The 17,699-nt window shown below is 41.0% G+C and overlaps 1 protein-coding gene across 3 annotated transcripts in view; it reads right to left on the reverse strand.

Moving 5' to 3' along the window:
* The window catches only part of TDRD1 (tudor domain containing 1), a 63,608-nt gene extending 47,660 nt beyond the window's left edge, over positions 1-15,948 (reverse strand). For 2 of the 3 annotated variants that reach the window (XM_075072550.1, XM_075072549.1), the window contains exons 1-4: positions 8,586-8,704; positions 7,808-7,913; positions 5,851-5,914; positions 78-182 (exon numbers count right to left, since the gene is read on the reverse strand). In XM_075072550.1, the coding sequence (XP_074928651.1) occupies positions 78-182; positions 5,851-5,914; positions 7,808-7,913; positions 8,586-8,631 (321 nt within the window). In that variant the 5' untranslated portion in view covers positions 8,632-8,704. Of the gene's footprint in view, positions 1-77; positions 183-5,850; positions 5,915-7,807; positions 7,914-8,585; positions 8,734-11,926; positions 11,951-12,748; positions 12,820-14,153 lie in introns of those variants that run through there. The other variant, XM_075072551.1, reaches the window with a different exon arrangement.
* Between the last annotated feature and the right edge of the window lie 1,751 nt (positions 15,949-17,699).

Below are 17,699 nucleotides of genomic sequence, written 5' to 3' on the forward strand. Positions count from 1 at the left end.
AGAAGATGCTGACTCTGAAATTTATCAGTATTTTCCAAAAAAATTTAATCATGCAATGAGTGGCAAGGAGAAAGTACCTGTATTTTCATATCTTTTTTGAGTCCTAGATTTGGCAGGTCAGAAAGCATTATTTTCTTGATGTCATCTTCTATCTTGTGTGCATCAACAGGTGTCACACTGCCCTATTTAGAAACAAATATAGGTGACTTCTAAATTGGAATTGTCTACATATTACTCACTTGAGGGCAGCCCTTTAAAGCATTTATGCTTAATTAATTTTCAAAAGTACCCAAGTCCAACTTTCAAAAGTGACTTAGGTACTGAAGAATTTAAGTCTCTCAGAAAGTCAAGTTAGGTGCTTTTGAAAATTTTATGCCTAAACACTATACAGAGCACAAAGACACTACCTTCCTTCAACTCTTCACCGCTTGCTCACAATAGCAACTTTTCTGACAAAAGTGAGCACTGTTCTATACAGAGTTGTTTGAAAGCACCAGGTACAGGCATACAGTTTTGAAGTCTAAGCCTAGTCTACACCATGCGTTTAGGTCGAATTTAGCAGCATTAGATCGATTTAACCCTACACCCGTCCACATGACGAAGCCATTTTTGTTGACTTAAAGGGATCTTCAAATCTATTTCTATACTCCTCCCCAATGAGGGGATTAGCACTGAAATCGACATTGCCGGGTCAAATTTGGGGTACTATGGACACAATCTGACAGTATTGGCCTCTGGGAGCTATTCCAGGGTGCTCCATTTTGACCGCTCTGGACACCGATCTCAACTCAGATGCACTGGCCAGGTAGACAGGAAAAGCCCCATGAACTTTTGAATTTCATTTCCTGTTTGACCAGCATGGCAAAGCTGATCAGCACAGGTGACGATGCAGAGCTCATCAACGCAGGTGACCATGCAGTCCCAGAATGGCAAAAGAGCTCCAGCATGGTCAGAACAGGGAGGCACTGGATCTGAGAGCCGTTTGGGGAAGACGAATCCATGCTTATCAGAACTCCATTCAAAGACAAAATGCCAAATATTGAAAAAATCTCCAGGGGCATAATGGACAGAGACTACAACAGGGACCCACAGCAGTGCCGTGTGAAAATTAAGGAGCTCAGGCAAAGCCTACCAAAAAACCAAAGAGGCAAACGATGCTCCAGGTCAGAGTCCCAGATAACTCCGCTTCTATGATGAGCTATATGCAATCTGCGGGGGAGGGGCTGGAGCCTACCATCCCCACTCCTGTCCGTGACACCTGCAAGGAGGAGTTCATGCAACAGAGATGAGGATTTTGGGGATGCAGTAAGATGAGGGAAGTGCATAGCATGCAAGTGAGAAACCATTCTCCTCCCCAACAGCCAGGAACTGTTTATCAGCCTGGAGCCAATATGCCTGCCCTAACCCACCAGGCAGGCTCACGGACCATGAAGCCAGAGAAGGCACCTCTGGGAATGTACTTTGTAATATATGCCATGGTTAAAAGCAAGCGTGAGGTTTTATGTTCTTTGCCCTGAAGAACTTGGGATGCATTCGCAGCCAGTACAGCCCTCCTTTTAAATGGCCAACCCAATGGGTGCTTGGTATGGGAAAGGAGGGCGCTGCTTTTGAAACCAATCCCACCATTATGAAGGTTGAAGAAGCCAAAAGACTATGGCTTACCATGGCTGTCCGCAAGCTAAATTCTTTTGCCCAGTCCCCTGTGTGTGTGTGATCTCTCACACCAAACCAGCAGGCCCTCAATATAAGAGGCAAAATGCCACCTTGTACCAAAAGTGCATGTGGTATGTAATGTTAACAGCTTGGTTCATCGTGAAAGAGTCTACCCATTGTTCTCTAAAATCTGTCTTTTTAAATACTACTCTCCCCTTTTTTCTCCCGCAGCTGCAAATGTTTCAATGCTCCCCCTCATCTCCGTCCCAGAGGCTAGTGAAGAAAAGGCAGCAAAAAAACCCACACTAGTGATGAAATGTTCTGAGCTCATGCAATCCTCCTGCACTGAAAGAGCTCAGAAGAATGCGTGGAGGCAACCAATGTCAGAGTCCAAGAAAGCAGAAAATGAATGCGAGGACAGGAGCGATAAGTGAGATGAGAGGTGCAGGATGCAATGTTGAGGCTACTGGGGGATCAAACTGATATTCTCCAGCATCTGGTGGAGCTGCAGGAAAGGCAGCAGCACAGACCACCGCTACTGCCCCTGTGTAACCACCCACCCTCCTCCTCAAGTTCCACAGCCTCCTCACCCAGATGCCCAAGAATGCGGGGGTGCTCCATGCACCCAACTACTCCACCCCAGAGGATTGGCCAAGCAACAGAAGGCTGGCATTCAATAAGTTTTGAAGTGCAGCGTGACCTTGTCCTTCCCTCCTTCACCATTCCACCTGGTACTGCCCTCCTCCCCCACCCCTCCCGGGCTACCTTGGCAGTTCCCCCCCTCCATTTGTGTGACGAATTAATAAAGAATGCATGAATTTGAAACAATGACGACTTTATTGCCTCTGCAAGTGGTGATCGAAGGGGGGGGAGGGGAGGGCAGTTGGCTTACAGGGAAGTAGAGTGAACCAAGGGGGCAGGTTTTCATCAAGGAGAAACAAAACAGAACTTTCACACCGTAGCCTGGCCAGTCATGAAACTGGTTTTCAAAGCGTCTCTGATGTGCAACATGCCCTACTGTGCTCTTCTAATCACCCTGGTGTCTGGCTGCGCATAATCAGTGCCCAGGCGATTTGCCTCAACCCCACCATAACTGTCTCCACCTTACTCTCACAGATATTGTGAAGCACACAGCAGCGGCAACAATTATTGGAATATTGGTTTCGCTGAGGTCTAAATGAGTCAGTAAACTGCACCAGCGTGCTTTTAAGCATCCAAATGGACATTCTACCACCATGCAGTTGAACAGCTCCTTACTACTGTCCAGGCTGCCTCTGTATGGCTTCATGAGCCATGGCATTAAGGGGTAAGCTGGGTCCCAGAGGATAACTATAGGCATTTCAACATCTCCAACAGTTATTTTCTGGTCTGGGAAGAAAGTCCCTTCATGCAGCTGTTCAAACAGACCAGAGTTCCTGAAGATGCGAGCATCATGGACCTTTCCCGGCCAACCCATGTTGATGTCGGTGATCCGCCAGTGCTTGCAGCACCATTGAGAAGTACCCCTTGCAGTTTATGCACTGGCTGCCAAGGTGGTCCAGTCCCAAGATAAGGATATGAGTTCCGTCTATCGCCCCACCACACTTAGGGAATCCCATTGCAGCAAAGCCACCCACTATGACCTGCACATTTACCAGAGTCACTACCCTTGATAGCAGCAGCTCAGTGATTGCCTTGGCTACTTGGATAACAGCAGCCCACACAGTAGATTTACCCACTCCAAAATGATTCCTGACTGACTGGTAACTGCAAGCTTCCAGAGGGCTATCGCCACTCACTTGTGAACTGTGAGGGCTGCTCTCATCTTCAGGGCAGGGGAAAGCAAGTCAAAGTTCCATGAAAGTGCCCTTACGCATGCGAAAGTTTTGGAGCCACTGGGAATCATACCAGACTTGCAACACCATGCAGTTGCACCAGTCTGTGCTTGTTTCCCGGGCCCAGAACCAGCATTCCACAGCATGAACCTACCCCATTACCACCATGATGTCCAAATTGCCAGAGCCCGCGCTTTGAGAGAAGTCTGTGCCCATGTCCTCATGACTATCGTGATCGCATTGTCGTCATCTGCTCACCTGCTTTTGCAGGTTCTGGTTCTGCACATAACGCGCAAGGTGTTTACAATGCTCACAACAGCAGCGGTAAGCTGAGCGGGCTCCATGCTCGCCATGGTATGGCATCTGCAGGAGAGCAGAGTTGCAGCGGAAGCGGCAGATGACAACGGATGCCACAAGAATAGATATTTATACCAAACGACAAGAGGACCTGCGAGGTGGATTCATGGCACCAAGAGAGCAGCAGAAGCAGTGGTTGGATGACAATGATTAGCAGTCTTACTGCACCGTCTACTGAAAGCAGTATGGCATCTGCACAGAAAAAAGGCGCGAAACGATTGTCTTCCTTTGCTTTCATGGAGGGAGAGGCGGCTGACGACATGTACCCAAAACCACCCACGACAAATGTTTTTTTGCCCCATCAGGCATTGGGAGCTCAAACCAGAATTCCAATGGGCAGCTGTGGGATAGCTACCCACAGTGCAACGCTCTGAAAGTCGACACTAGCCATGGTACTGTGGACGCACTCCGCCAACTTAATGCGCTTAGTGGGGACACACACAATCGACTGTATAAAAATCGCTTCTTAAAAATCGACTTCTATAAATTCAACCTAATTTCGTAGCGTAGACATACTCTATAAGAGCAGCAATTGCCTTTGGTATTGGATAACTTGCCAATTTAAAAAAAAGGAGGGCTGTTTTGCTTAAGAATTTAACATGACCCGCAAATCTAAATGAAATTAAATGCGACTTGGTCTTCCTGCCACATTAGAAACAACATAAAAATAGGACTCGGAAGCTGCTAAAGCTCCACTACAGTATGAGCGCATATGCCTTCTTTCCAAGTAGTTTCAAAAGCCCACATCCTCAAAAAGGTATTTAGGCACTTAACTCCCACTGATTTCAATATAGATATCTGATTTGCTCAGACCATAACAAAATGGAACCATATTTAATTTGCACCTTACTATAATATCATAAAATACTCTCTCTTCTGTACACGAGAAAAGGGAATCCAATAATAGCTTTATCAGCCTACTCGTATACTGGGATCCGCATCTACTAAAGCTTTTCTTTAACATCCTATATTGTAAGATGCATTTTTCAATACAAGAACAAAACGTACTAAATTTCCTTTGCTGTATTAGTTGGTAGTACATGCAGGATTTAAAGTAGAAAAAGTAAACAGAAAGCTAATCTTACTGGGAAGCTCAGATATATTTATACCCAATAGTTTGTACAGACTAGTTTCCCTCCATTTACCTTCCAAAAAGGAAAAAAAAGTTATGATGGAAATTGAGTAAAACCTTGATGAAGCTGATGGCCATGACAGTGCCCTTTATTAAGGAAAAACTTATTTTTGGAGTAAGATAACTGAAATAATAGGAGCAACTGCCCAAAACACAGACAATATGCAAGGCCAGCTGAAATCTGAAATACTGGAGATGGAATACAAACACAAGGACTGGGTACTGTCTGCTGACAGAAGCAGCAGAAGAGAAAGCTAAGAGAGGGCTTTTTGACAAGAGTGCTAGCAGGAAAGAATCCCTGAAACTACAAGCAAAGAAAATGCCTCCTATTTTCTTACTTTGGGAAGCAGGACTTTGTGTACATTCTAAAGCAACAGTATTGCACCAAAGAAATACCGGACTCATCAATTACTCTTCCTAGTGGAAACAACGCACACGTTCCCGAATAATGGCTAACTGCCTGGGCTAAAAAGGGTAACAATATGCACTGTGTTAGGAAACGTCAGCATGTGCGTAATGTTTCAGATTTAGACATTTTATATTTATGTCTCCCCTCCAATCAGAACCTCCACTATCTATGCCATCTATCATGCTCTCTCCTGACACAGATAAGATCCAGCAATAATTGAACTCTACTTTTGTAAAAAACTTCAGTTTTAACAAACATTTTGGAATGCTGTTTAGATTAGCTCGTTTGATTTGAAGCAACGGTGTATTTTGAAGCAATCAAAATTTCTTAATTTCCTATTCTCTTCACTATAGTGAGTTGAGCATTAGTGTTTAAAACATGTTACAGTAACACATTAAAATTTAAATAAATCTTTACTATATCCAACCTGCAGTGGGTTTCTCCAAAAACCAGAGCCAATTAAAATAAAAGTTAACATTCTGTACCTTAAAATCAACGTTATTCTTAATTTCACCAGGCAACTTGGCATTATCTTCACTTCTCTTTAAACTGAAATAAAGCAGTTGATTAAACTATTAAAGAATGTCACAAAAGTATTCAAGAACAAGAAAAAGAATCAAGCCATTTTAGTAACAGGTACTTATAGCAAAGTGAGTTAAGTGTTGTAAACGTATGAGTATCAATCTGCATCCCAGATCCTCAATAAAGACTGCTTAATAAAGTAAGGTAGAGGCCTTCTTACTTTATTTTTTTAAAACCATACTGCACAGCTGGTACCTAGCAGCAACAGTTCTTGCATCTGAAGACAACTGGGGGAGGTTTTTAAACGTACATTTAATATACACACATGCTGAGGTGTGTCTCACTTTTTGTAGTGATACATTTTTTTAAAAAAATCTGATTAAGATTTTATTTTACTTTCTTGATAAGAAAATTAATGCAACTTCACTGCTAATTATTACAGAAAGGATATAAATTTAGAAACAAATAATCTGGGCCAAAAAGTTCTGACTACACTGAAAAGCAGCAGCGTGGTATACCAGCTCCTCTATGAAACTTGTCTTCTCCAGAATCTCAGCTCTCTTTCTTCTTTAAGTCTCTAATTATGGTTGTAACAAAAACCTCAAACACTAAATGAGAGTTTAGACTTGACCTCAAGTTAATTGGCAATTAACAGGTTTGTAAAGGTTAGTGTTGTTGCTCCCCAAAGGTCTGTTCCAGGGTACAAATGTTTGTTCTTTACCTTGACTGAATCCCAAGGTAAAGGGCAAATGTTTGTATCCATGGAACCTAGCGGTGAGCTGGAGTCTGTTCACACCGGTTCGCAGGAACTGGTTGTTAAATTTAGAAGCCCTTTTAGAACCGGTTGTCCTGCGCAGGACAACCGGTTCTAAAAGGGCTTCTAAATTTAACAACTGGTAAGCTGAAGTGATCCAGGAGCATAGCTAGTGGGGGAGCTCCCTGCCCAGCTCACTTCTGCTCCGCCGCCACCTCCCTGGGCCTGAGTGCCGCCACTTGCTTCTCAGCCATCACAGGCTTCCCACGCGAACAGCTAATTTGCAGGAAGCAGGGGGGGCCTGTGAGCTCAGCCTGACCCAGTGCTCCAGGCACTGAGCGGTGGCAGGGCAGGGGTCCCAGGGGGCCATCAGGAATGAGAGGAGGGTTTGGATGGGGCAGTCAGCGGACAAGGAAGGAGGGTGGATGGGGCAGGAGTCCCAGGGGGCAGGCCATGACCCCCTTGTGGGGTGAGGGAACCGGTTGTTAAGATTTTGGCAGCTCATCACTGATGGAACCCCTCCTCTCACTAGAGAGCAAATATTCTTGGATGAAATTTTATCCCTACTGAAGTCAATGGCAAAACTCCCATGATTTAAATAGGGCAGGATTTCATTCCATGTAACCACAGTTATTGCACATATGGAAGAGCATAATAAAGCATGTAATAGATTTGAACTTCTTCTAACACTATGTAGCAGCTGAAAATAGAGGTAGCACCACAGTGACATGTACGCTCTGGCTGCAAAAATATATATTAGTCAGGTAACAAGAAGCAGAAAAAAAATTCAGCTCGACTTTTCCCATCCCAAATTAATTTGCAGTGCTGTAACTTACAAGAGAGATGTTTTCACTTGTAAACTCAGCAAATTTTATATTTAGCCATTCAGGGACAGTATAAAGCTGTAAGAGGTCATTTTCAGTCACCTTTCTGAGCTCTTTTATTTTAAAAAAAATTTCCAGCCCTCTCCTGCCTCATTTTCTTATGATGTTCGTTTTTACAATGATGTGGAATATCTTTCAGTATAAGACCAAGCAACATAGATCATCTAAAAGTATTTGAATTATAGTTAAAAAAAAGTTAGAATTAAATCAAGAGTAATTCTCATTTGCCTATTTTTAAGATTCTCTGAGTTACAAGATATTGCTTTAACATCCTAAGCTTACTTTTGTTTAATTGGCTTGCATACAATACCATGTACAGACCAATCTTTCTTCTGGCAGTCTGTAGAGCAATAATATGTCTGTTTACATTGAGAACATCTCAGGTCTCCTAAAATTAACAACAACAAAAAAAAAAAGTCAGTATTGTGCCTAACCTAATGAAGGGAAGAGGCACAACCTCAATAAAAAAAGTCATTTGCAGTGCTGTATCTGTGTTGGACCCAGAATATGAGAGGGACAAGATATGTGAGGTAATATCTTTTATTGAACCAACTTGTGTTGGTGAAAGGGACAAGCTTTCAAGGCTTGAAAGCCTGTCCCTTTCATCCACACAAGTTGGTCCAATAAAAGATATTATCTCATCCACCTTCTCTCTCTCTCTCAAAAAGAGCTGTCAAGTTATAGAATACACATTTATTATTAACTTAAAATACCATTCTCTTTTTGTTTTAGAAGGCCAGTCTATACTTAGTTAATTTTTCACTTAAGCATTTGCTTTTTCATCTGTGTGGTGTCACTGTGGATTTTTCAAAGCATGGACTCATTGATTTGATTTGCCTGATTAATAGTTTTGTCTGAAGCTTTTGAAATCCTTGCTATTTATACGTTTTACAGAATTACTATGCCAATTTAAAATATCACTCTCTTTCAAATTGAAAGTCTGGGGAAGATGGCTTAATATCTACATTTTTATAAGAGCGTTTTGCACATGTATACTTGAAAGCCTAGTCCAACTTGAGTACTGTGTGTGCAGGCCTAAAGGATAGTAATAAAGGCTTACCATACAGACCACAATGATGGCAAGTAGTCATCCGAGGGGTTGGCATTAACGAATTAAACAGTTTTGAATCGTAGCTTATAGATAAAATATTCTCAGGGGAATTCTGTATCTTTTTCTGCTTTGTGTGAAGCAAGTCAGAACTGGAGCTCTGTAAGAGAACACAAATTTCAAATAATATTTTTTAACAGGAACTCAAAGCCCTAAAGCAGTAATAGTCCAATATGGAATACCTACAATTCTAGAACTGCTTACCCTAGTATAGAAAAGTTCTCAAAATCCCAAAGCATATATTACTTTCTTTACAAATAACTGCAGACAAAGCTACCAAATTAAGTTTTCAGTACTGAGCAAGTTTTATTCAATTAAGATCCTGATCACACTTTAAAATTGCTATGAAAATTGAGACATTTAAAGCAGATTCTTAATTTTTTTAAACTAACACAGAGCTGTTTCACTTAAGCAAACTGTGGATCATGATCATTTAGGGGTACCATTTGATTAACAAGAGAAGATGCCAGGATCAACAGAGAAACTGAATAATTCTTTTCATAGTACAAATATGTCTAGGTCCTAAATGCTTTAATCCAGTAAGAAATCTCAACCTTTAAAATGTAAACAGTTTTATTCCTTCAGTGAAACAATTTATCTGTTTATAAACTTAAATAATTACGCTAGCACATCTGTTATGCTGCAATTGGGTTACAGCAATATTTTGGATTACCTATATAATAAGATTCACCCATTTTGACTCTAAGGGATATACACTTACAATAAGGAGCATACAGTAACTCCTCACTTAACGTTTCTTTTCCACTACATGCATCTGATGAAGTGGGCTACAGCCCAGGAAAGCTTATGTTCAAATAAATTTATTAGTCTCTAAGGTGCCACAAGTACTTCTGTCCTTTTCACTTAACGTTGTAGTTATGATCCTGAAAAATGCAACTTTAAGTGAAAAAATGTTAAACAAATCCAATTTTCCCATAAGATTTAATGGGAAAGCAGGGGCTTAGGTTCCAAGGAAATTTTGGGGGGGCAAACAAAAGGCATAATATACCATACAGTACTGTACTGTGGTTGGGAAGTGCCCCTGGCATACCCCACACAGGCACAGCCCACTGCAGGCAAGGATGCTAGGACACACCTTTGCTGCAGCAGCAGCAGCTTACCCAGGGAAGAACAGGCGCCGACTTTGCCAGGGGATGCTCCAGGCCCACCTCTTCCGGTCCCCAGTCCACTCCAGGCCCACCTCTTCCGGTCCCCGGTCCACTCCAGGCCCACCTCTTCCCGTCCATCTCCTCTCCCAAGCACGCCGCATCCCCGCTCCTCCCCCCCGCCCCAAAGTTCTAACTGCCACCAAACAGCTGTTTGGTGGCGGTTAGGACTTTCTGGGAGGGAGGAGGAGGAATGTACATGCAGCACTTCCACACTCCTCCCCCTCCCTCCCAGAAAGTCCTAAGCACCGCCAAACAGTTGCTGCTGGCGGGGGAAGCGCTGGGAGGGAGGCGGAAGAAGCAGAGAAGAGGAACTTTTGCAATACTCTCTTGTAAAGTCACTGCTTTTCCACAGAATCTTACAAGCAGTGGACAGGGCAGGCAGCCGAACAGTGTTATAAGGGAGCACTGCACAACTTTAAACAAGCATGTTCCTTAATTGAGCAGCGATGTAACTTTGAAACAACGTTAAGCAGGAGGACATTAAATAAGGAGTTACTGTATCTGTGCCACGCCAAGAGAGTCCTACACTATTGTAATATCAGAGATAACAACTAATCACCACCCCTACTCTATAATTAAATAATATTGTTGCATGAGAGAGACTACACAGATGGTATATTACTTGTCCTAACTACCACTTGCACAAAAACACAACCCCCAGACACAAGTCTACACAAATATACACAATAACCCCAAATACACACAGGCCCCCCACTGCAGCAAACACTCATTCTCCACACAAACAAAACTCCTACCACAACCCTGCCCCAGATACAAAACAACTTCAAACATCACTCTGAAGCCAAGAATGCCTGTTGAGTCAGTATGTAGTGATAGAAACAGTTACAAGCATGTCTGAAAACTTTTTTTTAATTTGGAATATCACTGGGATTCACAGTCTGTTACTGTCCAATTTTTAAGTTCTCAACCATTTTTGGCTCCCCCCGCCCAAAAACAAAAATTATGCCTATGCAACAGCATGGCTTTCATCTACTAGTTTTATTTACGATTCTGTAATTAGACCATTTAATGAATAATGTATCAGCAAATTATTTTACATTTGATTCTTACATCTAATTAGATAACAATTCAAACAAGAGAGAGAGTAACAATAAGTGTCATGCAAAAGCAAAGAAGTTCTGAAACTGCAACTTTGCCAGCTACTATCAGTATTGCGACAGAGTAAAGAGTAGGGGATTTCAGCTATGTCTACACTACAGACCTTACAGCTGCACCACTATGAGTTCTCCCATGTAGCTGCTCTATGCCGACAGAAGAGCTCTCTCCGTCAGCATAATTAAACCATCCCCAACAAGCAGTGGTAGCTATGTTGGCAGGAGAGCATCTCCTGCCGACATAGTGCTGTCCTCGCTGGTACTTCCGTCAGTGAAGTGTTTTTTTCACACCCCGACCAACAAAAGTTTTAGCGAGAAAAGTGCTATTGTAGACACAACCGTCATATGCTATTTAGTAAGTCTTTATGAAAAAAGGTACACAGCAGTAGTTCTGAAAAAAATGTCAGTTTCAGGTCTCACATGTGCAGGCCTCATACAGATTTTAGACATTTAAAATCAAAGACTTTACCTCACTGTAGCATGAAGGCTGGCCTACATACAGTTTTTTCAACAAAGTAACTAAAATAGGTTGGTGGCAGTTTAACTTAAATCAGTGCAAACCCTAGTGTGAACACTCAGATCAGTGAAGAATCAAATTAAGCTAAATCAAATAAAGACATTTTAAAAATCTTATTGAGAAAATGCTTTTAGCAAATTGATATTTGTCAGTAAGTTAGGGAATGCTGTTTGTTCAGTGTGCCAGTGACTATGGAGAGAAAAATTATATATATATATTATAGGGAGAAGACGACCAACAAAAAGCAGAGCAAGACAACAGCTAGAAAAGAAAAAGATCTATAAACAGAGCACAAATTTTGAAAAATTAATAGAAGTGAGAAATAACAACTAGCCCAGAAAGGAATTTACAACAGACATGTACATTTAAAAGTAGGTATATCAAAACTTCTCTAACATTTGTCAGTTTTTCTTTTTTCAAAATTTCTACACTTTATTTCATGTGAATACAATAAACATCTGACTGAATGGCCAAATGTTAATTTTTACTTACCTGGGTTAAATTTGGACCAGCAACCTAGAGAGAAAACAGGATAGAGAAACTGGGTAATTCAGTCTTCCTACATTTCATGCACCTCAAAAACTTAACATTTACAACCTCTTCGAGAGTATGAACATCATTTTAGGACTTACATCAGTCTTACATTCTTACAAATTCAAAGATTATATTTGGTCCAGGATCTTTCTAGACCACTAGCCAGTGAAGAAGTCAATTTATTGTCTTAGTGGAAAACAGATGGAAATTTAAAAGACCCTTGTTTTGTTAAAGGCCATCTTTGTCAAGTCAGTGATTTTCAGAGGCATATTCAAGAAGCTACATTATAAGATAAATATTGATAGGGAGGGAGTTTAAGTGCATCTCTCAAATTATGGCTTTAATTTTGACCAGTACACTGTATTTCTGATACTGTTAGAGAATCACTGTTCCAATGCCATTTTTAAAATTTGAGCCAGAGGTACCTTCTCATTAAAACGCTTAATATTTTTTCTGATATTTACTCGGCAGTTTATAGACTACCTGTAAATAACAGTGAAAATTTTGCTGAATTACTGGGCATTTATGTTTAAAAATAAGTTAAATGTGAATTTTAAGTTTATATTTTATAAAGTACACAAATAAGATCACTTGTAAGCAAGAATATTGCCTCTGCAAACAACAACAAATGGTTAATTGTAAACTGAAATGTGATGCCAACAGGAAAACAATGAAGCAAAAATAAACACAAATGCAAATATTCTAGAAAGGCATAAAATATATGGTGATCATTTGTTAGTATTATACAAGCTACCAATTTGGCACAAAACTCCAACTCACAGCATTTTCCTCCTTAGCTGAAGGTGTTAACAGCAAACTACTTCTATCGCTTATGCTTTCCACTGACTTTCCTAAAAACAAAGAATTGTTTACAAAATGGTGTGATTTCATAAAACCAAAGACAGGTGTAGTATTAACAGATTGTTTACAAGAAGTATGAGAAAATTTCAAATAATATTTTGTCTAAGAAAACTGAAGATCTTCTATTTCTACAAATTAAGAGCAAACAAATATGAAAACACAAGTGCCACAGCTTTTTGTTTTACAGTTGACTAACAATTTTTGACACAAATCATTCTTACCAAAGATATCACTGAAACTCCTCATGTAATAAAAACGAGATCAGTCTATCACTTGATACAAGACTTTGGATGAGTAATTAACAAAATCATACACTCTTATCAATACAAATTATACCATTTAAGTCCATGGGTGTGACTTTAAAAGAGTATAACCCCAAACACAAGATTTAAAGAGAGATCAACTAAACATTCTGAAATGCCATTGGATGACCCATTATGGGAATAGAAATATTAGCTAAAATAACTGTTTCTAGTTTTACTGCACAGTTAACCTAGGTGATTGTCACCCAGGTCTGAACATTCAGGTTAGTCTAGTCTGGATGTGAATGCCCCCACAGCAAAGCCATACCTGCATTACTGTTTCACACTATCTCTGCACTCACCCATATGCCTAGGAGGGGCATATCCCATGGTTCTTTGTGTTGAGACACTCAAGAATTATTTCCTAAGGCTTTCAATTATGGGAGAAGCTGTTTATCCTTGCAGCCCGGGGGGTGAGAGAAAAAGACTGAAGGAAAAGCACTGGAAGACTATCAGCACTCAAATCATTTTGCCTGCATGCTCACTGCTCTGCCAGGTTTAGAAGCCCCTAGCAGCTCTGCAGGGCCAGTTTTTCAGGGGAAAAATAAAATTCTGCACAAAACATTCTGTGCAAATTCTGAATTACGCAGTGGTGCAGAATTCTCCCAGCAGTATCGTATGCTTGTTGCCGTTTGAAAGACTTACATAAGCAACAGGAAACCTCTAGTTATCAACACATAAGCGGTACCTGAAATTAACAACTTTTTAAAGTGACTAGATAACAATTTGATAGTTTCCCTTTAACGGATTTTATTCCTTAGTCAGATACATTTACAATTGATGTGCATAATATTTTACATAAATACATGCATATGGCAAATTAATGTTATCCATTACCAGGTACTCTATCTGTATTCAGATTGATGACCTTTATCAAACTGGAATTTTAGATTAGTGAGAAAGTTTATGAAATTAGTCTTTTCCCTCCTACCAGCACACTACATGTATGGGCATGTAGTATAGTGCTACAAAAAGGTAATCCTTCACATAGCTTACCCTATTTAAAAGATGTTTTCTCTCACCTGTTAGTGTTCCCTTGCTCATCTTTGATCCAAACTCTTCCTTGTTAAAGTCATTTGCCACTCCACTCTTGCAATGAGAGCTAGCATCTCTTAAACCATTCTCACGACTATTAAAGAACCGTTTAGTTTGCTCACAAAATAAGAAGTTTTTGTTGGATAATTCAGAAGTTCTACCTCCAAGTGCAGGGCTTTTCACCCAGAAGTTGGGGTAGGTGTGAGGGCTTCTTAAGGATTCGTTTGGAGCTTTGATCTCCTTGCTTTTTATATGAAATCGTCGGTTTATCTTGTAAACATTCACACCCAAATCATTCCCTGACATCCTACAAAGTTACTATTCTGTAAATACAAAAACCTAGAGGGGAAAAAAAGTAGTTGAAACGTGTTAAACTGGATATAGCATTCAACTCTGACTTCTAAAATACTTAAATATAGCTTAATTTTAAGGAAAGTTTTAACAATACTTATTAAATTAATGAAGAAAATAAAGTATAAATGATTATCCTAAAAGAAAGGTGTATTAAGTTTCTTCCTTAAAATTTCAACCATTTTTGTCATTCCTGACCAAGAATTTGTTAGTAAAGAACTCTCAAAGGGATAGTGATGGTGGATGGAAATAAATCTCTCTCTCACTGAGCTGTCAATATTTTTAGTAAACCTGTGTCTATGTTAAGCTAATACTAACAGCATAATTCTGAGAAAAAAATGGAGATGTAACACTTAATTGTTATACTCCCCTGTTCTTAAAGGACTAGAGATAAGCAACTGAAGGCAAGGGTTCTGAAGTATTACAAGCTGAAATATTAGGAAGAAAATCCAAATTCAATTTGGTAAGGATTATCTTGGGAGTATACTGTACCAGGCTCTGCTTTTCAATGATTTTTTTGACATTTGGGGCTGGTCTTCACTAGAAAGTTAGGCTGACATAAGTCACCTTATATGATCCTAAAAGTGCATGTGTCTGCACTCAAATTTATCTCCAGACACCATAAACACACTGTTACAGCGACACAGTAACACCACCTCCCTGAATGGCACTGAGCCATGGCCAACATACTGAGATTGACACAGAACAAGTGTAGACACTGCATGACCTATGTTGACCTTTACAGGCCTCCAGTCTCACAATGCCCGACAGTGACTGCTCTGGTCACAATTGTGAACTCCACTGCCCACGGGTCATGGAGACCAGAACCCACTCCTCAAATGTTTATTTTTGAAATGCCTTTTCCCAACTGTCCAGCTAGCAGCTCTCCCTTGTTGTGTGCAACTGCTCAGCTGGTCATACCACTTACACATTCTAGACACTCCTGTCTGGAGGTACTATGGCCTGAGGAAGAGAGGCTGTGCAGCCATAGCCACAGAGCAGGTGTAGAAACGTGGTCATCTATGAAAAACTGAATAGGGGAGGCAGGCAAAGGGAAACAACAGGGATCAGCAACAGTACCACATGAAAATGAAAGAACTGTGGCAGGCATCCCACAAGGCCAGGAAGGCCAACAGTTAATCTAGTGCCTAGCCGCAAACTTGCTTTTAGAACTAGCTGCTTGCCATACTTAGTCGAGACCCCACCAGCACCTTGCACAGCACTGCTAATATCTCGGAGGAGCCCAATAGAGACACCTGGTGCTAACAGCAAGCAGGAGGAGTATGGAGAGGGATCTGCAATGTGGCATGGAGGCATCCAGCTACGTCCCAAGCCAGGACATGTTTGAGACTACACTACAGTCTAGCCCAGGGGTCGGCAACCTTTCAGAAGTGGTGTGTGGAGTCTTCATTTACTCGCTCTAATTTAAGGTTTCGCGTGTAAGTAATATATTTTAACGTTTTTAGAAGGTCTCTTCCTACAAGTCTATAATATATAAACTAAACTATTGTTTATGAAAAGTAAATAGGGTTTTTAAAATGTTTAAGAAGCTTCACTTAAATTAAGTTAAATTGCCAGAGCCTCCTGACCAGTGGCCAGGAACCCGGCAGCGGAGTGCACTTGAAAATCAGCTCATATGCCGCCATTGCTAGACAGCGTGTTGTGAGCCTGATGCACGGATAAATCTTGGGTAAATATGTGAATGCCTTTCCATCTAACAATGTAAAAAGTAACAGATAAGTCGCCAGACACCAACTTCACAGACGACAAAGGTATGTACTTTGTTCGTGTTTATTTATACTAAAAGAGGTAGCAATCCAACATTGGCAAGCGGGGCTGGTCGGAGGAGAAAGAATTGGGAATGTTTTGTGTACACAGGGAATATCCCTGAATCCTCCTGAGAGATCTGCAATGAAACTTCCATGGCGTACTCTGTAATACCTCTCCTGAACGATTCTGGAGATGTAGTCTAATTTCTTCCTTCTTGCAATAGGATTGTCAAGTATTTTTCCCACTTGAACTTACGTCCAAAAGTGAGGACTGCAATACCCTTCTAAAAGCTAATATCCTAGCTCAGATGCTGATAGCTACTGTCCACCACCAGGAATTCCAGGTCTGGTACACTCCCTGTACCCTCAAAACCTACTCTTAAGTGGACCACGAACCCAACCCTGTTTGGGTCTTAAGCACAGAGAAATAAACCATTTCTCCCTTTCGCCTCCCAGACTTCCCATCCCTGGTTTACCTGAAGAGACTACTGTGACCCAAATTTTGGATTTCCTCAACAGAGAGGAAATAACCTTCCCCCCGACCAATCCCTGTGGTTTCAGATCAATCCCCTGGTCTTAACAAGGAAAACAATCAATCAATAGTTCTAAAAAAAAAGAGGCGTTTAATTAAAGAAAGAAAAAAGTAAAAAAATCTCGTAAAATCAAGATGAAAATTACAGGGTCTTCGCTATATAGACTAGAGGGACTCTCCTCCCCTGCCCTAAGACACAAGTTACAGCAAACAGAGGTAAAAAATATCCTTCACCAAATACCATTTCACAAGTAAGAAAACAACATAAGCCTAATCCACTTTTAGCTAGTACTTACTTTTTGAATGTGAAGGACTGTTTTAGAAAGATTGGAGAAAGATCTGGTTGCACGTCTGCGTCCCTCTTAGCCCCAAGAGCGAACAAAGAACAAAACAAACAGCACAAACAAAGACTTCCCTCCACCAAGATTTGAAAGTATCTTGTCCCCCGATTGGTCCTCTGGTCAGGTGTCAGCCAGGTTCACTGAGCTTCTTAACCCTTTACAGGTAAGAGAGACATTAACCCTTAACTATCTGTTTATGACAAGGACACTTTCCTGTGCCAGTCACAATGACTTTGGCAGGCAACATTGCTTTAAACAGGCTAACAGCATGCAGGCCCAGGAGGCTTTGGAATGCCAGCAGCAGCTGTGCTCTCTATGCCTTTGTTACCCTCAGGAGTGAAATATCAGCTAAAAACCACCACCACCTGTGGAAAATGGTGGCACTACTCAGTGCCATTGCCCTGCACTCATACATGGAAACAAGGACCAAAGTTTTATTGTTTCAGGCAATCAAACAATTCCCTCCTTCTCCCCCGCATTTCCCTCAACGGGCATACTCACTGTGACTGGGATCAGAGGGTGGTGCTGTGCCAAAGTGCT

The sequence above is a fragment of the Chelonoidis abingdonii genome, chromosome 15, assembly GCF_003597395.2.
Source record: "Chelonoidis abingdonii isolate Lonesome George chromosome 15, CheloAbing_2.0, whole genome shotgun sequence".
NCBI classification, from domain to species: Eukaryota; Metazoa; Chordata; order Testudines; family Testudinidae; genus Chelonoidis; species Chelonoidis abingdonii.